The following is a 16,882-nucleotide window of genomic DNA, read 5'->3' as shown; positions in this document are numbered from 1 at the left end:
AAGTAACACATCCCCAGTCTGCCCACTCTTCTGCCTTCCCAGCCACCGCGGAGTCCAGCCGTCATTATTGCTGGCCTGGACCAATGCAGTCACCTCCTCCCGCCTTCCAGACTGCTCCCCCTCCCTGCAGCAGCTAGAGGGCGCTTGTGAGCAGCTGAGTCAGTTCTCCCCGCGGCCCCGTAAAGCCCCGCTCGTTCCGCACGGTCCCCACCCTGCCCTCAGCTCCTCCTTCTCTCCCCCTCATCTTCTCCACTCCAGCCATACTGGTTTCCTTATGCCATTCCCCAGATAGGTCAGGCAGGCAGATTTCTGCCTCCGGACCTTTGCACTTACTGTTTCCTCTGCCCACAAATACTAAGGGGGCTTAAACCAACGCCTTCACCTTGACCGCTTGGCTTGAATATGGCAGCCTGCCCCATGGTCCCTCCTGAGGCTCCCCAGCCCCTTACACTACTGTGCTTTTTCTCTTTGCCAAAGCACGTTGCACCTTCCATCACACTATTACTTTTTTTTTTTTTTTTTTTTACCATATTTGCTCTCTCTCTCCCCAAATGGAGATTAGTCCCAGGAAGGCAGGGCTCTGCTAACTAGAGTGTCCTAAACACCTGGAGTAGAACCTGGCACACAGTAGATGCTCCACCAGTAAAAGTGTATGCAGGCAGATTCTTTGCTGCTCACGTCTAAAGTGAAGTGTCCACGGAAACTAAATGTCCTAGCCACACCTCTTCCTGGAGGCTCTCCAGGAGTTCTCCCTGCAGCGAGGGTCCTGAGCAGAAGCTCCTTCCTCATTCCCCCACCGTGGCATGACCCCCAGAGCCATCAGATGCGGCAGGAGAGGGAGACGCAGGAGGTTGGCATCATCAGTGGAGGGCCATCTGTCTCCCCGTGACATCCAGAGCTCTCGTTGGCCGTTTCTGATACTATTATCTTTGCCTTCCTGTAAGCTCCAGCTCTGGAACGCTACGTCCCTGGGTCATGGTGGATCCCCCCCGGGGGACTAGACGGCTCGCCCGGGAGGCTGATGGATCCCCCGGCTGGATTCTGTGCCTGGGCCTCGCGGCGGTTAATTGCCTCCACAGGAATGCCCTGACCTTCTCCGTCCTCTCCTCGGCAGGGTCTCCCTTCGCCCGAGCCAGCATTAAAAGTGCCAAGCTGGAGAACTCGACTTTTTTTCACAAAAAGGAGAGGAGGATGCGTTTCTACATCCGCCGCATGGTCAAAACTCAGGCCTTCTACTGGACTGTGCTCAGTCTGGTAGCCCTCAACACTCTATGTGTTGCTATTGTTCACTACAACCAGCCCGAGTGGCTCTCCGACTTCCTCTGTGAGTACCGCCCGGCCCCGCCCCTGCCCACTCCCGCTCCCTTCCTCCCGGCCCCGCCCCTGCCCACTCCCGCTCCCTTCCTCACACCCTTTCCCACTTGTGGCGCCGCGTGTTCCTTCCTTACCCCTTGTTGAGTCTGCCCTTTGATGTGGACGTGTTTGCAGCTGGCACCTCAACTGAGTCTTTGGGCCTGAGGGGCTGGAAGCTGGAATTCAGGCCACCAAATACTTCTGTGATTTTTTTTTTTAAATTTTTTAATGTTTATTTATTCTTTGAGAGAGAGAGACGGGGAGAGAGAGAGAGAGAACAAGCAGGGGAGGGGCAGAGAGAGGGAGATCATAGGAATCCCAAGCGGGCTCCGGGCTCCGAGCTGTCAGCGCAGAGCCCAGTGCGGGGCTCGAACTCACAAACCGCAAGATCGTGACCTGAGCCGAAGTCGGATATTTAACTGACTGAGCCACCCTGGTGCCCCTGTGATGCTTTTTAAAAGAGAGGCATAAGGGTGCTGGTGAAGGGGGCATTGGAAGAGAGACAGAAAGGGGTAGAGACCACAGGACAGCCAGATGGAGACAGAAACACACATGCAATTAACAGGTAATATCTCTGGGGATGTTAAAATGAGTGATTTGTGGTTGAGAGAGGGGGATGCTTTAGGGGCAGAGAGTGGCCCTTATGTTGCCCCCATTTTCTCTGCTTCTCCCCTCTTCTTTCAAACCTTCCCCCCCCCCCCCCCGCCACTTTCCTCTCTAGCCCTTTATGACCTCCTTATATCCAGGATTCATTCCTAGAAGATCCGCCCCAACAACTATGAGAACATCTGGCTCCTTCAATGGCTACCAGGACCCTTAAGGCCTTGCCTTTCTGGGCCTATTCCAGGTTCCAGGAGTTAGCATGTGATACTATCAGAATTGATGGCCAGGAGGGGGTGAGGAGAAGCAGTGAGAGGTGGGGAGACCTCTGACCGGGATTTCAAAAATAAAGAGCTCTGAGAAATCAATAAGAGTAGCGTCCGGCGGTGGGGAAGGCAAGCGCACGCCCTGGCTCTGGCCTGTGGGCCCCGAGGGAGGATTTCCCAACACCGTTTGCCTGCTGGCTGCCCTCCGCCTGCAGCTACTGGCCTGTCTGACTTAGGTTCGTAGCTTCTTGCCCCGTCTGGCCTGGTTCGGGGTTGACCCAGACAGCCACTGGAGACAGTCGAGTCTTCAGCCTAGAGAGGCCTAGGAGCCTGGTCCAGGTCATTATTTCCTTGTAACCCTTATTGTTCTCCGTCACATTGGTTGACCCCTCAGGACACTCCCCAGGGGCCAGCTCTCCTTCTGAGAGCCCTGACCTAGTTCCAACCCTCGAAATTGAATTTGGTCCCCGTGGAGTCTTACAAATGAGGACTCTTCTTGTGTTAACCTCCTCTGGTAGTCTATTTTTAATCTCCCATATTCTCCACACTAATCACTTTGTCTGTCCTGGTTCAGGAACAGAGAGTTGGGACTCCCCGTCCTGGGCTTCTGTGTCTGTAAAGGTCCTTTAGTTATCCCCATTTGAGGAAAAGGAGACACAGAGAGGTTAAGTGACTTGCCCAGGAGCACACAGCTAGTAAGTGACAAAGCCAGGATTTGAACCCAGAATCCAAACTGTGACTAATGACAGATCCCTGCCCTGGGGTCACCAGATGACCTGGGTTCTCAGTGCCCGCTCTGCTCCTAACTCATCGTGTGACCCCGGACAAGTCACTACTGACAGCCAGACATCAGCGGAAAGCGTCTTCGTTTATAAAGCACCCTTTTATTTTATTTGCCACAAAGAAAGAAAGCAGGGCTACTATCTTAAACGAGGACATGTCGATTTTAAGATACACCCCAATTTCCCAGATGTCAAACTGAACAAAAGCGTGTGTCTTAGAATCCGTGAGGTGTGGTCGTTTCTCGGGGTCTCAGATTTCTCATCTGGAAATTGGGTTTATTGGGCCCTGAAAGTTCTTCCCGACCCTCCAGGGCTACAGACAATTCTCTCAGGTCTTGTGCATTGCCAGCAACCAGGTTGCCATGGTAACTAGGGGGCAGGTTTCCCAAAGTTGTTTCTGGTGGTTCTCGGAATGCACCAGAAGTTACAGCCAGATGTCCCTCGCTGATATGTTGGCCTGATGATCCCAGAGACCCTGGTTTCCCTCAGATCCTAGGAGCTCCCTGGAGTCCAAAACACTAAGGGGAAGAAGATCCGGTCAGGAATGAGTGTGAAGGACCTTGACGGTTCAAACCACCTCTTAAAAGAATGATAAAAGAAACACCCTTGACTTTCTTTTTTTTTTTTTTTTTTTTTAATGTTTATTTATTTTTGAGGCGGGGAGGGGCAGAGAGAGAGGACAAGAGAATCCCAAGCAGTCTCTGCACTGCCCGCACCGAGCCCAACGCGGGGCTCGAACCCACGGATCGTGAGATCGTGACCTGAGCCAAAATCGAGAGTCAGACACTTAACCGATTGAGCAACCCAGGCGCCCCAACACCCCTGGCTCTCAGAATTACCTATATGACCAAAACTGAAACTCTTGGAAGTTTGGCTCCTTTGTCTTCCTTTCTGTTTTCTTCCGCTCAGAAACCCTCCTTACCCCACCAAGAAAGCTCTCTCGGAAAAGGTCTTGAAATTAGCCATTTCTCTGCTGGTGCAAACAAATTCCCGTATGTTACCTCTCCCCAGGGCGTTTGGACTATCATGCTTTCTTACCAAAGAACAAAAGTGCTTTATCTTGTCCAAGACTTGTAGACATCAACAAGACAGGATTTTACCGGGGGGCATCAGATAGGTTTTCCAAGTTGGGAGAAAGGCCGTATCTTAGATTGGTTGCCCCTGAATCTCCAACTAAGCCCCTGACACAAAGGTTACTAAAAGGACACCATTATGACTTCTACTTCAGTTTCTCCTTTGGAGCTCAGGCGTGTAAAACTGGACTTATCATAACTCTTAGATTATGGCATCCTGGGCTCATTGTTATTTTGTTAGTCGGGCAGTTCGTTCGTTCGTTCATTAGTTTTAAAACGTACTGGGGCGCCTGGGTGGCTCAGTCGGTTGAGCATCCGACTTCGTCTCAGGTCACGATCTCGCGGTCCGTGAGTTCAAGCCCCGCGTCGGGCTCTGGGCTGACAGCTCAGAGTCTGGAGCCTGTTTCGGATTCTGTGTCTCCCTCTCTGTCTCTGACCCTCCCCCATTCATGCTCTGTCTCTCTCTGTCTCAAGAATGAATAAAACGTTAAAAAAATTTTAAAAATAAAAAAATAAAACGTACTAAGCACACAGGAACCCACCAGCCAGCACAAAACCTGAGTCCTTGGCAAGGACCTGTGCCCAGCTCTTATCGTTGAACCAGAGCAAAAAAGTGCATGGTGGAGAGCCATGGAACTTTCCCCACTCCTTTTTAAGATCGGCCAGGGGTTGGTGGGTTGGAGGGTGGGGGACAATTGTTGTTCCTCACTTTAACAGAGGAGAAACTGAGGCCCGTGGAAAGGAAGCCTTGCATAATCTTTAGCCAAGGCCACCAACGACCCTCCTCTCTCCCTGCCTGCCAGGCCAGATGGATGGGGTTGTTATTAACAGGAAAGTCAGAGCTGCCTGGAACCACCCCCCGCCCCCCGCCACGCACTCCACAAACCTAACTTCCTTTCCATTCTCCCTCCTCTCCCTTCTAGACTATGCAGAATTCATTTTCTTAGGACTCTTTATGTCCGAAATGTTTATAAAAATGTACGGGCTTGGGACGCGGCCTTACTTCCACTCTTCCTTCAACTGCTTTGACTGTGGGGTAAGTACTCTCGTTGATAGGAAGTTCAACTCTCCGGCTCTTGCCAAGAACGGCTGATGCCTGGGCACATCAGAAAGGGAACAGTAGGGTCACGTCTGGACGTGAGATACCGGTGAGGACACAGAGGTTCCCAAACTTTCAGCCACTGCCAGCGGGAGGGAAACGTTCAGGCCCTCTTTCGTTTATAAAAGTTCCAAACCAAAGGACCCAATATCCCGTGGCAGCAAGATGGAGAAGTAAACTGTGGCACGGCCATATAATGGAATTCTCCACAGCAAGGAGAGGCGACCAGCCACAGACAGTGACAAAAATCAGCCCGTAGAGCAGGATTCCGCTCCGCTCATGTAAGATCAAAAGGATAAAAACTAGACGAGTGTATGTTGGTTAAAGATGATGTTTGAGAACTTTAAAGGGGCAAGGACCTCAAAAACCGTCATGCTCAGTGAAAGAAGCCAGACCCAAAAGGTCACGTACTGCATAATTCCATTTCTGTGAAAGGTCCAGAATAGGCATATCCATAGAGACCGGAAGCAGGTTAGTGGCTGTGGGGAGGAGGAAGGAATGGGGGGTGACTGATCGTGGGGAGACGGGGTCTCTTGGGGGAGCGATGAAAATGTCTCAGAACTGCATAGAGGTGACGCTGACCCAACATTGTGAACGCGCGAAATGCCGCCGGGTTGCATGCTTCAAGTGGTTACTTTGACGTTCTGTGGGTTTCACTTCGATTTCTGAAAAAACGCAAGGAAATGGTTATTGCAGTACCCAGGGGCCCCTCGAGGCTTCTGGGGGTGGAGACCCTCACCCTGCTTCCGTGTGGGGGCCTCCTGGTTGGGTTCCCGTAAGGTTCGGGGCCAGGGCACGATTTCCAGGGCCCTGTGGACGCGAGACCAGGTTCTCTGCTCCAGGTTATCATCGGGAGCATCTTCGAGGTCATCTGGGCCGTCATAAAACCCGGCACATCCTTCGGAATCAGCGTGTTACGAGCCCTCAGGTTATTGCGTATTTTCAAAGTCACAAAGTAAGTCTCTGGAGCTCCCCCGGCATCCCGGCAGGGGCGGGGATGGGGACCGGGGACGGGCGGGCTCAGCTGACCGGCCTGACCGCCCCTCCCCGACCCGGGCTCTGCTGGCAGGTACTGGGCATCACTCAGGAACCTGGTCGTCTCTCTTCTCAACTCCATGAAATCCATCATCAGCCTGTTGTTCCTCCTTTTCCTGTTCATCGTGGTCTTCGCCCTTTTGGGAATGCAACTCTTCGGCGGCCAGTAAGCACTCGGCAGACTCCCTGACTTCCGCTTCCCCGGGGTCCCGTGCGGGGACAGAAGCGGGTCTGGTGCGTCCAGAGACCCAGGCTCGCCTCCATCCCGCAGACCGCCCCCCCTCGTGGCTCCGGGCGTCCAGTGCATTCACCCAGATGGGCGGGGTCCTGGGTACCAGTCAGGGTGTCCTTCTGGGGAACAGAGATGCTGGAGATGTTGCCCCGGAGACAGGATGCTGAGCTAAGCCCTCAGAGCACCCAGGGCAGGGCCAGCGTGAGATGCCTGTGTCCTCCCCGCAGGTTTAACTTCGATGAAGGGACTCCTCCTACCAATTTCGACACTTTTCCAGCAGCAATAATGACAGTGTTTCAGGTACGGTCTTCACCTGGCCCCCGTGGGCGGATACCTCTTAGGGCCAGAGACTAAAGCACCCATTCAGCATAGGAGGGGGGTTCCTCGAATCGCTCTTTCTCCGCTTTGCCTTGTCCCGCTGTTTTAAAATACAGGTTTTAGAATCATTCAGGTACGGTGAGGCCAGCAGATCTCCGTGAGATCGCACCCTCAATCAACAATGGTGGGTAAATGCCATTGGAAAGGCAGTCTGTTGTACTTGGAGATCCCAAGAGAGGAAGTCCACGGCAGGCCACGCAGGGCCACGAGGGGGAGGTCAGGAGGCAGAGAAGGGGGAACATGAGCACAAGCCTTTATTGTGGTTTCTGCAGGAAGGATCCCGCGAGGCAGGGTAAGCAGATTGAGAAATGGCTAGCTGGAGTGATTTCAGCGGGGCTCTGGGCGTGGGGGCCATCTCGGGTTAGCTGATGAGAAAGATCAGGGGACTGTGGGCCCCGAGTGTAAGAGCCCCATAGAGGAGGTGGTTGGTTTGCATTTGAAAAGTGTAGGGGCTCCTGGGTGGCTCAGTCGGTTGAATGTCCGACTTCCGCTCAGGTCACGATCTCGCGGTCCGTGGGTTCGAGCCCCGCGTCGGGCTCTGGGCTGATGGCCCAGAGCCTGGAGCCTGCTTCCGATTCTGTGTCTCCCTCTCTCTCTGCTCCTCCCCCGTTCATGCTCTGTCTCTCTCTGTCTCAAAAAATAAATAAACATTAAAAAAATTTTTTTTTAATTTAAAAAAAAAGAAAAGTGCACACCATGGGCAAGTTGGCCATTATCTCTAGGAATTAGCTGGCCCTGACCCCCTCCAGGGTCAACAAACCCCCCACCGCCACCCCAGCCAAGTCACAGCATCAGAATACAGAAAATAAGGCATGGTTACCACACCCATCCTCCCTGGATTAGGAGATGCCCCTGATCCTGCATTGCAAGGCAAAGAGACCCTGGGTGCTCTCCCCAAACCAACTGCTGTATCTGTGTGGGCACATGCCCTGAGGTTGGGGACTGACCGGGCTGGGACCACCAGAGCCTGGTGGGTTCTGTCTCTTTGGGGGTTGGGGGAGACAGGAAATCTATGGAAAATGTGACTTCACTTTCTCCTTCCCCGGGGAGGGCAGTTTCTAAAAGAGAACCCCTGGACAGGGGGTTAGAAAGGGAAACTAGCCATGAAGATTGTTGATGGTGGGTCTTGAGCACAGGGGTTCTTGTCTAAGGGGGGGGGGGTCTGTCCCCCAAGAACACTTGGAAGTTCTAGAAACGTGGTTGGTTGTCACAGCCCTCGGGGAGTTACGCTACAGGCACCTGGTGGGTAGAGGGCAGGGCTGCTGCTCGATACCCCACAGTGCCCAGGACGGCCCCTTAACAGAGAATGACCCGGTCCCCAAATGTCAGCAGGCAGGGCCGAGGCTGAGAAACCCACATTAACGGGTTGACATTTTTGGAGTTGATTCACATTTACTTTATCCTTGTGGAAATATTACAGAGGAGGGAAGTTGGATTTTTTTTTATTTATTTTTTTTTTTTTTAGTGAGCGTGTGGGTGACGCACGCCTGTCCCCTCAGTCCATCCCATATGCATCAGGGAGACTGGTGTTTGCCAGCACCTGCCTCCCTGTGCCGGACACATTCTCCCTCACTGGCACCCGCCCTGCCCCCAGGCACAGCAGGCCAGAAGGACCAGTGAATATGCAGCTTAAGCACCAGAAATTTATTTCTCGTATATCTGGAGGCTGGAAGTCCATGAGCAAGGTGCCCGCGGGGTTGGTTCCTGGTTAGAACTCTCTTCCTGGTTTACAAATGGCCACCTTCCCACTGTGTCCTCACATGGCATGGAGATGGAGAGAGACAGAACAAGTTCTCTGGTGTCTCTTCTTACAAAGGCCCCAGTTCCCATGATGAGAGGCCCATCATCATGACCTCATCTAACCCTGATTACCCCCCATCCCCAAATACCGTCACATGAGGGTTTAGATCTTCAACGTACCGGGGCACCTGGGTGGCTCAGTCGGCTAAGTGTCCGACTTCGGCTGGGGTCCTGATCTCACAGTTGGTGAGTTCGGCTCAGGTCGTGATCTCACGGTCCGTGAGTTCGAGCCCCGCGTCGGGCTCTGTGCTGACAGCTCGGAGCCTGGAGCCCGCTTCGGATTCTGTGTCTCCCTCTCTCTCTGCCCCTCTCCTGCTCACGTTCTGTCTTTCTCTCTCTTTCGCTCTCAAAAACAAACATTAAAAAAAATATGTTTTAGAGCTCCAACCTATGAATTTAGGGGGGCACAGCTCCATCTGTAGTGAATCCCCTGGTCACACGAGGCAGGACAGAGTTAGGGAACGAGCTGTGACTCCCCCAGAGGCACCCTTCCCTGGAAGCCAGGCCGAGAGCCCCTCGGGGCAGGGGTGGCCCCTCCCACGCCCCAAGAGCCACCGCAGGCAGGCGCCAGCTCCGCAGCCAAGGCGTCTCCGCGGGGCCCGTGGCTGAGAGGGGTTGGCTGTGTGTTTCTCCGTCCCCTTTCAGATCCTGACGGGCGAAGACTGGAACGAGGTCATGTATGACGGTATCAAGTCTCAGGGGGGCGTGCAGGGCGGCATGGTCTTCTCCATCTACTTCATCGTGCTGACGCTCTTCGGGAACTGTATCCTCCGCGGGGCGGGGCAGGCGGGAGCGGGGCGGGGCAGGCGGGGGCGGGGCGGGGCAGGCGGGGGCGGGGTGGGGCAGGCGGGGCAGGCGGGGGCGGGGCAGGCGGAACAGCCTGGCGGCGAGGGACGGTCCTCGAGGCCCGGGTACCCGGGGTCCGAGTGGTGGTGCTTTCCCTGACTCCAGCGCCTGCAGACACCCTCCTGAACGTGTTCTTAGCCATCGCGGTGGATAATTTGGCCAACGCCCAGGAGCTCACCAAGGTGGAGTTGGTGGGAGAATGCTTCTCCCTCGGGCAAAGTTACCGCCTGCTTGTGGCCAATCAGCACTGTGCTGGGCGTGGGGGTGGAGACAGGGTCCGAGCTTTCGCCCCGGAGGCTCTGTTCCCCGGGAGAAGGAGCCCCCTCCCCCTGAAACAGTCTGTCTCTGATCAAGAGGATTCCACAGCAAAGAAGGTGGGGGGGCGTAAGGCTGCGGGGCTGCCACAGGAAACAGATGGCAGGCTCCACCCGAGGGCCCATTTATAGGGAGCGGGGAGCGTCAAGGGACCTCTCCAAGGAATGGCGCAGCCCCCAGGCCAGCAGGCACTGTCGCCACCCCAGACCTGAAGGGATGGATGGGACAGGTGGGAAAACCCACACAGGGGCCTGAGGCTCACCTCGCGGCCCCATGAGCTTGGGAGCTGGCCGGACGTCGCCCCCAAGTGACATCAGTAAAGAATTAGATGCTGCCGGTGCCGGGCATCGCTGTTCTCTCCCTTTTCCAGAATGGGAAACTGAGGCTCAGAAAGGCAAAGTCACTGGCCCCAGATGGTATGATAATAGCAGCTACTATTCACAGTAGCACACTTTGCACGTCAGGTACTCGACACAGTTCTTGTTCTACAGTAAGTGCCCAATAAAGGAAGCAAAACTTCGTGTCAGATGCCTCTTAGAGCAGCCTTGGACTCCCTGGAACTCGGATGCGTCTCAGCTGGGCACAGAGGAGGCAACACTGCTTTCAGGAACACAGCTCACACCCTTGGGGGAGCCCACAAGCAGGGCTGCTGGGAATGGTTGTACAGGTTGCGCACTGCACAAAGGAAGCTGGCACCTTTTCTGCAATTTCAGAGGAGGGTGTTGGGAAACAGCCCCATCACATGAAGAGAACATGTGCACAGTCTTCCTGTGAGCCCAGGAGGGCCAGGCCTGGGGCTTCCCTCCTCTTCATGGTCCCATCTCTAGTGCTTTGAGGTGTTCAGGACACGTTCGTGGAACTGAACCGAACTGAGCGGACGTTGCCAAACCCTCCATCTGCTGGGCCTGGCAGGGGGGAGAGAGAGTTTCCCGGGCCCCGCTCTGACTGGCGGGGTGGGGGAGGGAGGAGAAACGGAAGGCTCTGCTACCCCAAGCACACGGCCACGAGCCTGGTCACCATGGAGCTGGCTGGCTCCAGGGGCTAATCCAACCGTATGCTCATCCGAGTTCCAAGAGCCCGTCCTCAGGGGCTGTCACGGGGGAGAGGGTGCGCCGGGAGCGTGGGAGAAGGGGAGAGAGAAAGGCAAGATCATCTATTTAGTAGGGACATTCTCCTCCAGACCAACTTGTTTCCTTCATTTATCCTGCAGGTATTTCTTGGGCATTTCATGAGGCAGGTACCCTGCTAAGCCCCCGATGTGTTGGTCTTATTGAATCTTCTCAGAAACCCCCGGAATCAAGTTCTCTGAGCCCCCCTTTTACAGATTGTGTCTTTCAAAAAGCATTTCTTGAGCACCTCCCGTGAGCAGAGCCTGGTCTAAGAGCCAAGGATATGGCAGTGAACAAAAAGGCAGAAAGCCCTGCCCTCGCGGGGCTGACATTCAGGAGGGAGAGACAGACACGAAATCAGTGTCTCAGGGGGTGAGAAGTGCTCAGGTGGGAGAGCCGGGGAGAATGGAAATTTTAGGTGAGGATAGCGAGGCACCCAGAGGCGACGTTAACAGTAAGCGAAGGAGCTGGGATTTGAATCCACGTGGGTCCAGAACTTGTGCTCTGAACCACGTGTACTGTTGCTTAAGCCCGAGCGTGTTTGATACTCGCCCAGGAGCTTGTTGAAAATGCAGATTCCACGGGGTCCAGCCCGGGGTTTTTCGGGGGGGGGGGGGGGGGACCTGGGAACCTGCATCTGCAATGCCACTGAGGCAGGTGGTCCAGGGACCCAGCTCTGAGAAACGCTGGGTGAGATGCCAGAAGGAAAGAAGGCCTTCTGAGAACGGGATGGCTGGTCGGGGGCCCACCTCTGTGTGGTCACTGACAGAGCGTCCTGATCTGACCGTTTCCGAGGTGGTCAAGGTTGCTTCTGGCCCCAGAGATCGCAGTGCAGGGGGAGAGGCACCCTGCCACATAGCCCGACACTTCTTACTGGTGGGTTCATCTCTGGCCATTCCTTCCTCGTTGCTTTTCCTTTGCTTTTTCTTTGTGGGCTTTTCTGTTTTACGAACGAGGCCCTGCATGAAGGCTGAAGGAGGCTTTAAAGCCCCAAAACATCTTCTTCTGTGTTTGTAAAACATCTTCCACCCTCCTCCTCTCTGAACCTAACCGGCCGAGAATATAAGCTCCTCTCCCGATTCCCCTTCTGGAAGCTGTTGGCAGTGCACGGAATGGGCCAGGTTTTCTGCATGTGGGGGCTAGTCAGTGTTTTTAAAAAGTCTGGGTTCGGAGAGCTTAACCCAGAAGGTAGAGTGAGAGGGAGGTCTTCGCATTAATTTCCGGCTCGTTGAGACGGGGTGCAGAAAAGTCTCCATTGTGGGAAAGCAAGGGAGTCTCTTTCCCCTTTGGTTTTTTCCTGGCTGTGTCCTAAAACAGGATTAAGAACGAGCTGGAGACTGAGCCTGCACCTAGAGGGGATAGCAGTACACTTGACCGACACGGGGCACCTGTTCCGATCTGCGGGCCTTCGCTCGGCTCGGCTCGGGGCGGGGCGGGGGGGGGGGGGTCGACGCCCAGACCACACCTGCTTGTAAATATTTTCCCATGTTGGCCTTTGGTGGCAGTAGGGTCAGCAGTGAGGCCCCAAGACCTGGTTCATGTTTTGTGAACAGGGACCCCATGTGTCTTTTAGGATGAACAAGAAGAAGAAGAGGCAGCCAACCAGAAGCTGGCCCTGCAGAAAGCCAAGGAGGTGGCAGAAGTGAGTCCCCTGTCAGCCGCCAACATGTCCATAGCTGTGTAAGTGCCCCGAACTCCAGAATGCTGTCCAGGGTCCTCACGTCTACACCCTCCCAGTCAAGAATTTGGGGGCAAGGACCCGTCCCTGACAGGGGTGAGCTTTAGGAAGAGGTGCTTCTGCTCTACCGCCCACTTGTACTCAACAGATAGTGAATAAGCGCCTCTTACGTGCCAAGTATTGTTCTAGCAACTGGGGATATGGTATGAATAGGGGGTTAAGGCGCGTAGGGGGAGCCAGGGGTGGAGAGAGTTGGGACTTTAAATAAAGTTGCCATGGAAGACCTGGCTGAGAAGGAGATAAGACCAGAAGGAGGTGAGGGAGGAGCCAGGCAGGGGGATCTTAGGGAAGATCATAGCAGGCAGCAGGAACAGTATACACAAAGGTCCTGGGGCAGGAATGTGCCTAGTGTGTTTAGGGAACATGAAGGAGGCCACTGTGACCGAAGTAGAGGGAGGGAGGGAGGAGAGTGGGAGGAAGTGAAGGCAGAGAGGTGATAAGCAGATCATGCAGGGTCACGGGTGGGCTGTGGACTTTTGATCTGAGTCAGATGGGGGCCATGGAGGGCTCTGGAGCACAGGAGGGGCAAGACCTGACTCGGGTGCTCATGGGCCCCCTCTGGCAGCTGTCAAGGGAACAGGCTGTAGGGAACAAGGGTGGGAGTCAGGGGACCAGGTTGGAGACTACATTCATTGGTCCATACAAAAGAGCTCGTGGGACTGCAGTAGGGTGGTGGCCGTGGTGATGGATGTAGCTGAGTTCTAGACACATCATGAAAGGTAGAGTGGACAGAGTTCCCTGGTGAATCGGAGGCGGTGAGGTGGTGAGAGTTCAGGTATCTTGATTAAAGGGAGATGCGTTGAGCCAACCCACATTCTGCCTGTGTTGGATGTCCCAGGGACGTTGCACACCGAGGGACAGTGCATGATGTGACGGTGGGGAGGGGGCTTTCTTTGCCATAGTGGGTGGCTGTGAAAGGAGAGCCCAGGAAAACACATAATCAGACAAGTGAGTTTAGGTGTGCAGTCTGTGGAAGGTGGTGGTCTGTATAAAACTATCAATGGGGGCGCCTGGGTGGCTCAGTCGGTTGAGCGTCCGACTTCAGCTCAGGTCACGATCTCACGGTTCTTGAGTTCGAGCCCCGTGTTGGGCTCTTTGCTGACGGCTCAGAGCCTGGAGCCTGCTTCAGATTCTGGGTCTCCCTCTCTCTCTCTGCCCCTCTCCCACTTGTGCTCTGTCTCTCTCGGTCTCTCAAAAATAAATAAATGTAAAAAAAAAAAAAAAACACAAAAAACTATCAATGCCCGCAAAAACCCTAGAGAAGTCTGTATACCCCAGACTGGGCCGCAGGCTGGCCAGCACCGGCCCTGTGGGTAAATAGGCACCGTTGGGTAAATAGGCACTGCCCAAGACTCCCCAGTGCCCACCCTGGCTCCCCCTGGGACCACCCAGACCCTCCATGACCCAAAATTAAAAGATCATGTGGACGATTCCAGAATCTGCTCCAGGCCAACGTCCACTGTGATGGCTTATCCCGGAGGTTAAGATACTTTGACCATCAAGGCTACATCCCCCAGGGGGTCACGTGCTACAATTTGAGGAAGCGTGGAGAGGACAGCGGGAACACCCACCTGGGCTGAGACCCCCTCCCCCCCATCAGTCACACCCAGAGACACCTTGCTGGATGGAGATGCCCACCTGGGCCAAGGCCCTGGCTAGGCCAGGATGCCCAGCCAGCTTGAGTTTTCGGCACAGGCCGAGCCACCTGGTTGGGCTGAAATACCCTCCCTGGTGGAGAGGCCCCCCAGGCCGAGACATTCGCTGGAGGGGCCTGAGCAGGCCACGTGGCCCAGTGCTCTAACCCCCACCCCCACCCTTCCCTTGCAGGAAGGAGCAGCAGAAGAACCAGAAGCCCACCAAGTCGGTGTGGGAGCAGCGGACCAGCGAGATGCGGAAGCAGAACCTGCTGGCCAGCCGGGAGGCCCTGTACAACGAGATGGACCCAGACGAGCGCTGGAAGGCCTCGTACGCCCGGCATCTGCGGCCGGACATGAAGACCCACCTGGACCGGCCGCTGGTGGTCGACCCCCAGGAGAACCGCAACAACAACACCAACAAGAGCCGGGCGGCCGAGCCCACCGTGGACCAGCGCCTCGGCCAGCAGCGAGCCGAGGACTTCCTCAGGAAACAGGCCCGCTACCACGACCGGGCCCGGGACCCCAGCGGCTCGATGGGCCTGGACCCCCGCAGGCCCTGGGCCGGCAGCCAGGAGGCCGAGCTGAGCCGGGAGGGGCCTTACGGCCGCGAGTCGGACCACCACGCGCGGGAGGGCGGCCTGGAGCAGCCGGGCTTCTGGGAGGGCGAGGCCGAGCGGGTCAAGGCCGGGGACCCCCACCGGAGGCACGCCCACCGGCAGGGGGGCAGCAGGGAGAGCCGCAGCGGCTCGCCCCGCACGGGGGCCGACGGCGAGCCGCGCCGGCACCGGGCCCACCGCCGGCCGGGCGAGGAGGGCGCGGAGGACAAGGCGGAGCGGAGGTCCCGGCACCGCGAGGGCAGCCGGCCGGCCCGGGGCGGCGAGGGCGGCGAGGGCGACGGGCCCGAGGGCGGCGAGCGGAGGAGGCGGCACCGGCACGGCCCCCCGGCCTCCTACGAGGCGGACGCAGCGCGCAGGGAGGACCGAGAGCGCCGCCACCGGAGGAGGAAGTAAGTGGGTGTGACCCCTGATCTGGGTTGGTGGCAGCGGTAGTAACGACGCCGGCAGTGTGGCCCGTTCCTCTGGTGGAGCGTCTCGGTCCTCTCCACCTCTCCCCCCACCGTCCGCCCCGCCCCCCAGCCCTGCGCCCCGCCCCCTGCCCAGCGCCCCGCCTCCCTGCCCTGCGCCCCGCCCCCTGCCCAGCGCCCCGCCTCCCTGCCCACCGCCCCGCCCCCAAGCCCTCCGTCCCTTCCCCAGCCCTGCGCCCCGCCCCCAAGCCCGCCGCCCCGCCCCCCTGCCCTGCGCCCAGTCCCCCAGCCTACCGCCCCACCCCCGCCCCCTCGGCAGATGGATCCCAGTGTCACAGATTGGAAACCCAGGGGTGGAGCGCCTTGCCCAAGGTCACACGTGCAGTAGGTGGCGCGGCCAGAGGCTGCAGACCCACCATTTCGCCCTGGTGCCATGTCTCTGGGAACATCTATGAGAAATTCCCCGCGCCCCCCCCCACGCCGCCCCCCCCCCCCCGAATTCTTGGCGCTGTTCCATGTGGTTGCTGTGTGACCTGGCGCCGGTGACTTCACGTCTCTGGGCCTCCGTTTCCTCCATCTGTAAAATGGAGATGGGGGGTCCACTTGGGTCGTTGCTGGAATGAAGAGATAACTCGTGCAAAAAACCCAGAAGAGCAGCCGACACCTTAAGTACTCGGTACATGCAGACCGTTTTTAGCTGTTAATGAGGCAGCCATCTTTTTTACCTGGTGCTGTGCCCGAAGGATCTGAAAAGCCACACTGGGCCCTCGGAATTGAAAGGAGAGCGGGGTTCAGGCTTCTGGAGGCCTGTTCCAGGCCAGAGCCCTGCCCAGTGGGAAACAGCATCCTCGTGTTCTTGGTATTTTGGAACACTCCTTCGGTCCCGTGGTGATTCTATATATAGGAGCCCAGCGATGTTGAAACAGACATCGTTCTTATATTCATTGATGTCCCGTTAGTTTTCTTTTATATCACCACGAGGGCATCGTATTGATTTTTTAATGATGTGTTTAAGTGGCTCTGTTATATGACATAGGCACTAGGCCAGCACTTAACCAAAATTGAATGTGTGCGCGAATCCCCAGGGATCTTCTGAAGCTACAGATTCTAATTCCTTGGGTCTCAGGTGCAGCCTGAGATTCTGCCTTTCTAAGGAGCTCCCAGGGGACACTGATGCTGGTCCAAGGACCACACTTTGAGTCGAGAAGAGTCCAGAGGGCAAAGTTAAGTGATGCAAGGCCCTGCGTGCAGAGCCCCCAGGAATGCGACAGCTGGAAATGCTGGCTGGCTCCGGGTGCTGTGGGCCGTTCAGGTGACACGAGGGAGTGGCCACCAGTGTTGAGATTTTCCAAAGTGGAGAACGCCCCTTGGTGAAGTTCCATATGCGATCGGGTCTGGTGTTCCTTCAGTGCGTCCAGTAGCCGCATTCTGGGGAGATGGGGTGTGTATTTCACGCATACGAGATACGCTGATACGTAGAACGGAGTCACGATGACGCAGGTCATCACGAGCAGATTTTTCGGCCGTGTCAGGGACGTTAAAAAGTCGTGAAGCGGGGCGGAGGGGGCACGCCTGGATGGCTCAGCCGGTCGGGG

General features: G+C 56.2%; 1 protein-coding gene across 1 annotated transcript in view; it reads left to right on the top strand.

The window, feature by feature from the left end:
* The window catches only part of CACNA1A (calcium voltage-gated channel subunit alpha1 A), a 106,859-nt gene that overhangs the window by 35,227 nt on the left and 54,750 nt on the right, over positions 1 to 16,882 (top strand). Inside the window, 9 exon segments of the mRNA XM_042927282.1 lie at positions 1,115 to 1,324; positions 4,998 to 5,110; positions 6,016 to 6,128; positions 6,243 to 6,374; positions 6,668 to 6,740; positions 9,264 to 9,381; positions 9,579 to 9,646; positions 12,462 to 12,568; positions 14,454 to 15,269. Of these exon segments, the coding sequence (XP_042783216.1) occupies positions 1,115 to 1,324; positions 4,998 to 5,110; positions 6,016 to 6,128; positions 6,243 to 6,374; positions 6,668 to 6,740; positions 9,264 to 9,381; positions 9,579 to 9,646; positions 12,462 to 12,568; positions 14,454 to 15,269 (1,750 nt within the window).

Source organism: Panthera leo, chromosome A2 (assembly GCF_018350215.1).
Source record: "Panthera leo isolate Ple1 chromosome A2, P.leo_Ple1_pat1.1, whole genome shotgun sequence".
NCBI classification, from domain to species: Eukaryota; Metazoa; Chordata; class Mammalia; order Carnivora; family Felidae; genus Panthera; species Panthera leo.
The sequence above is the reverse complement of the archived record's forward strand: the minus strand, read 5'-3'. Positions and strand labels throughout refer to the sequence as shown.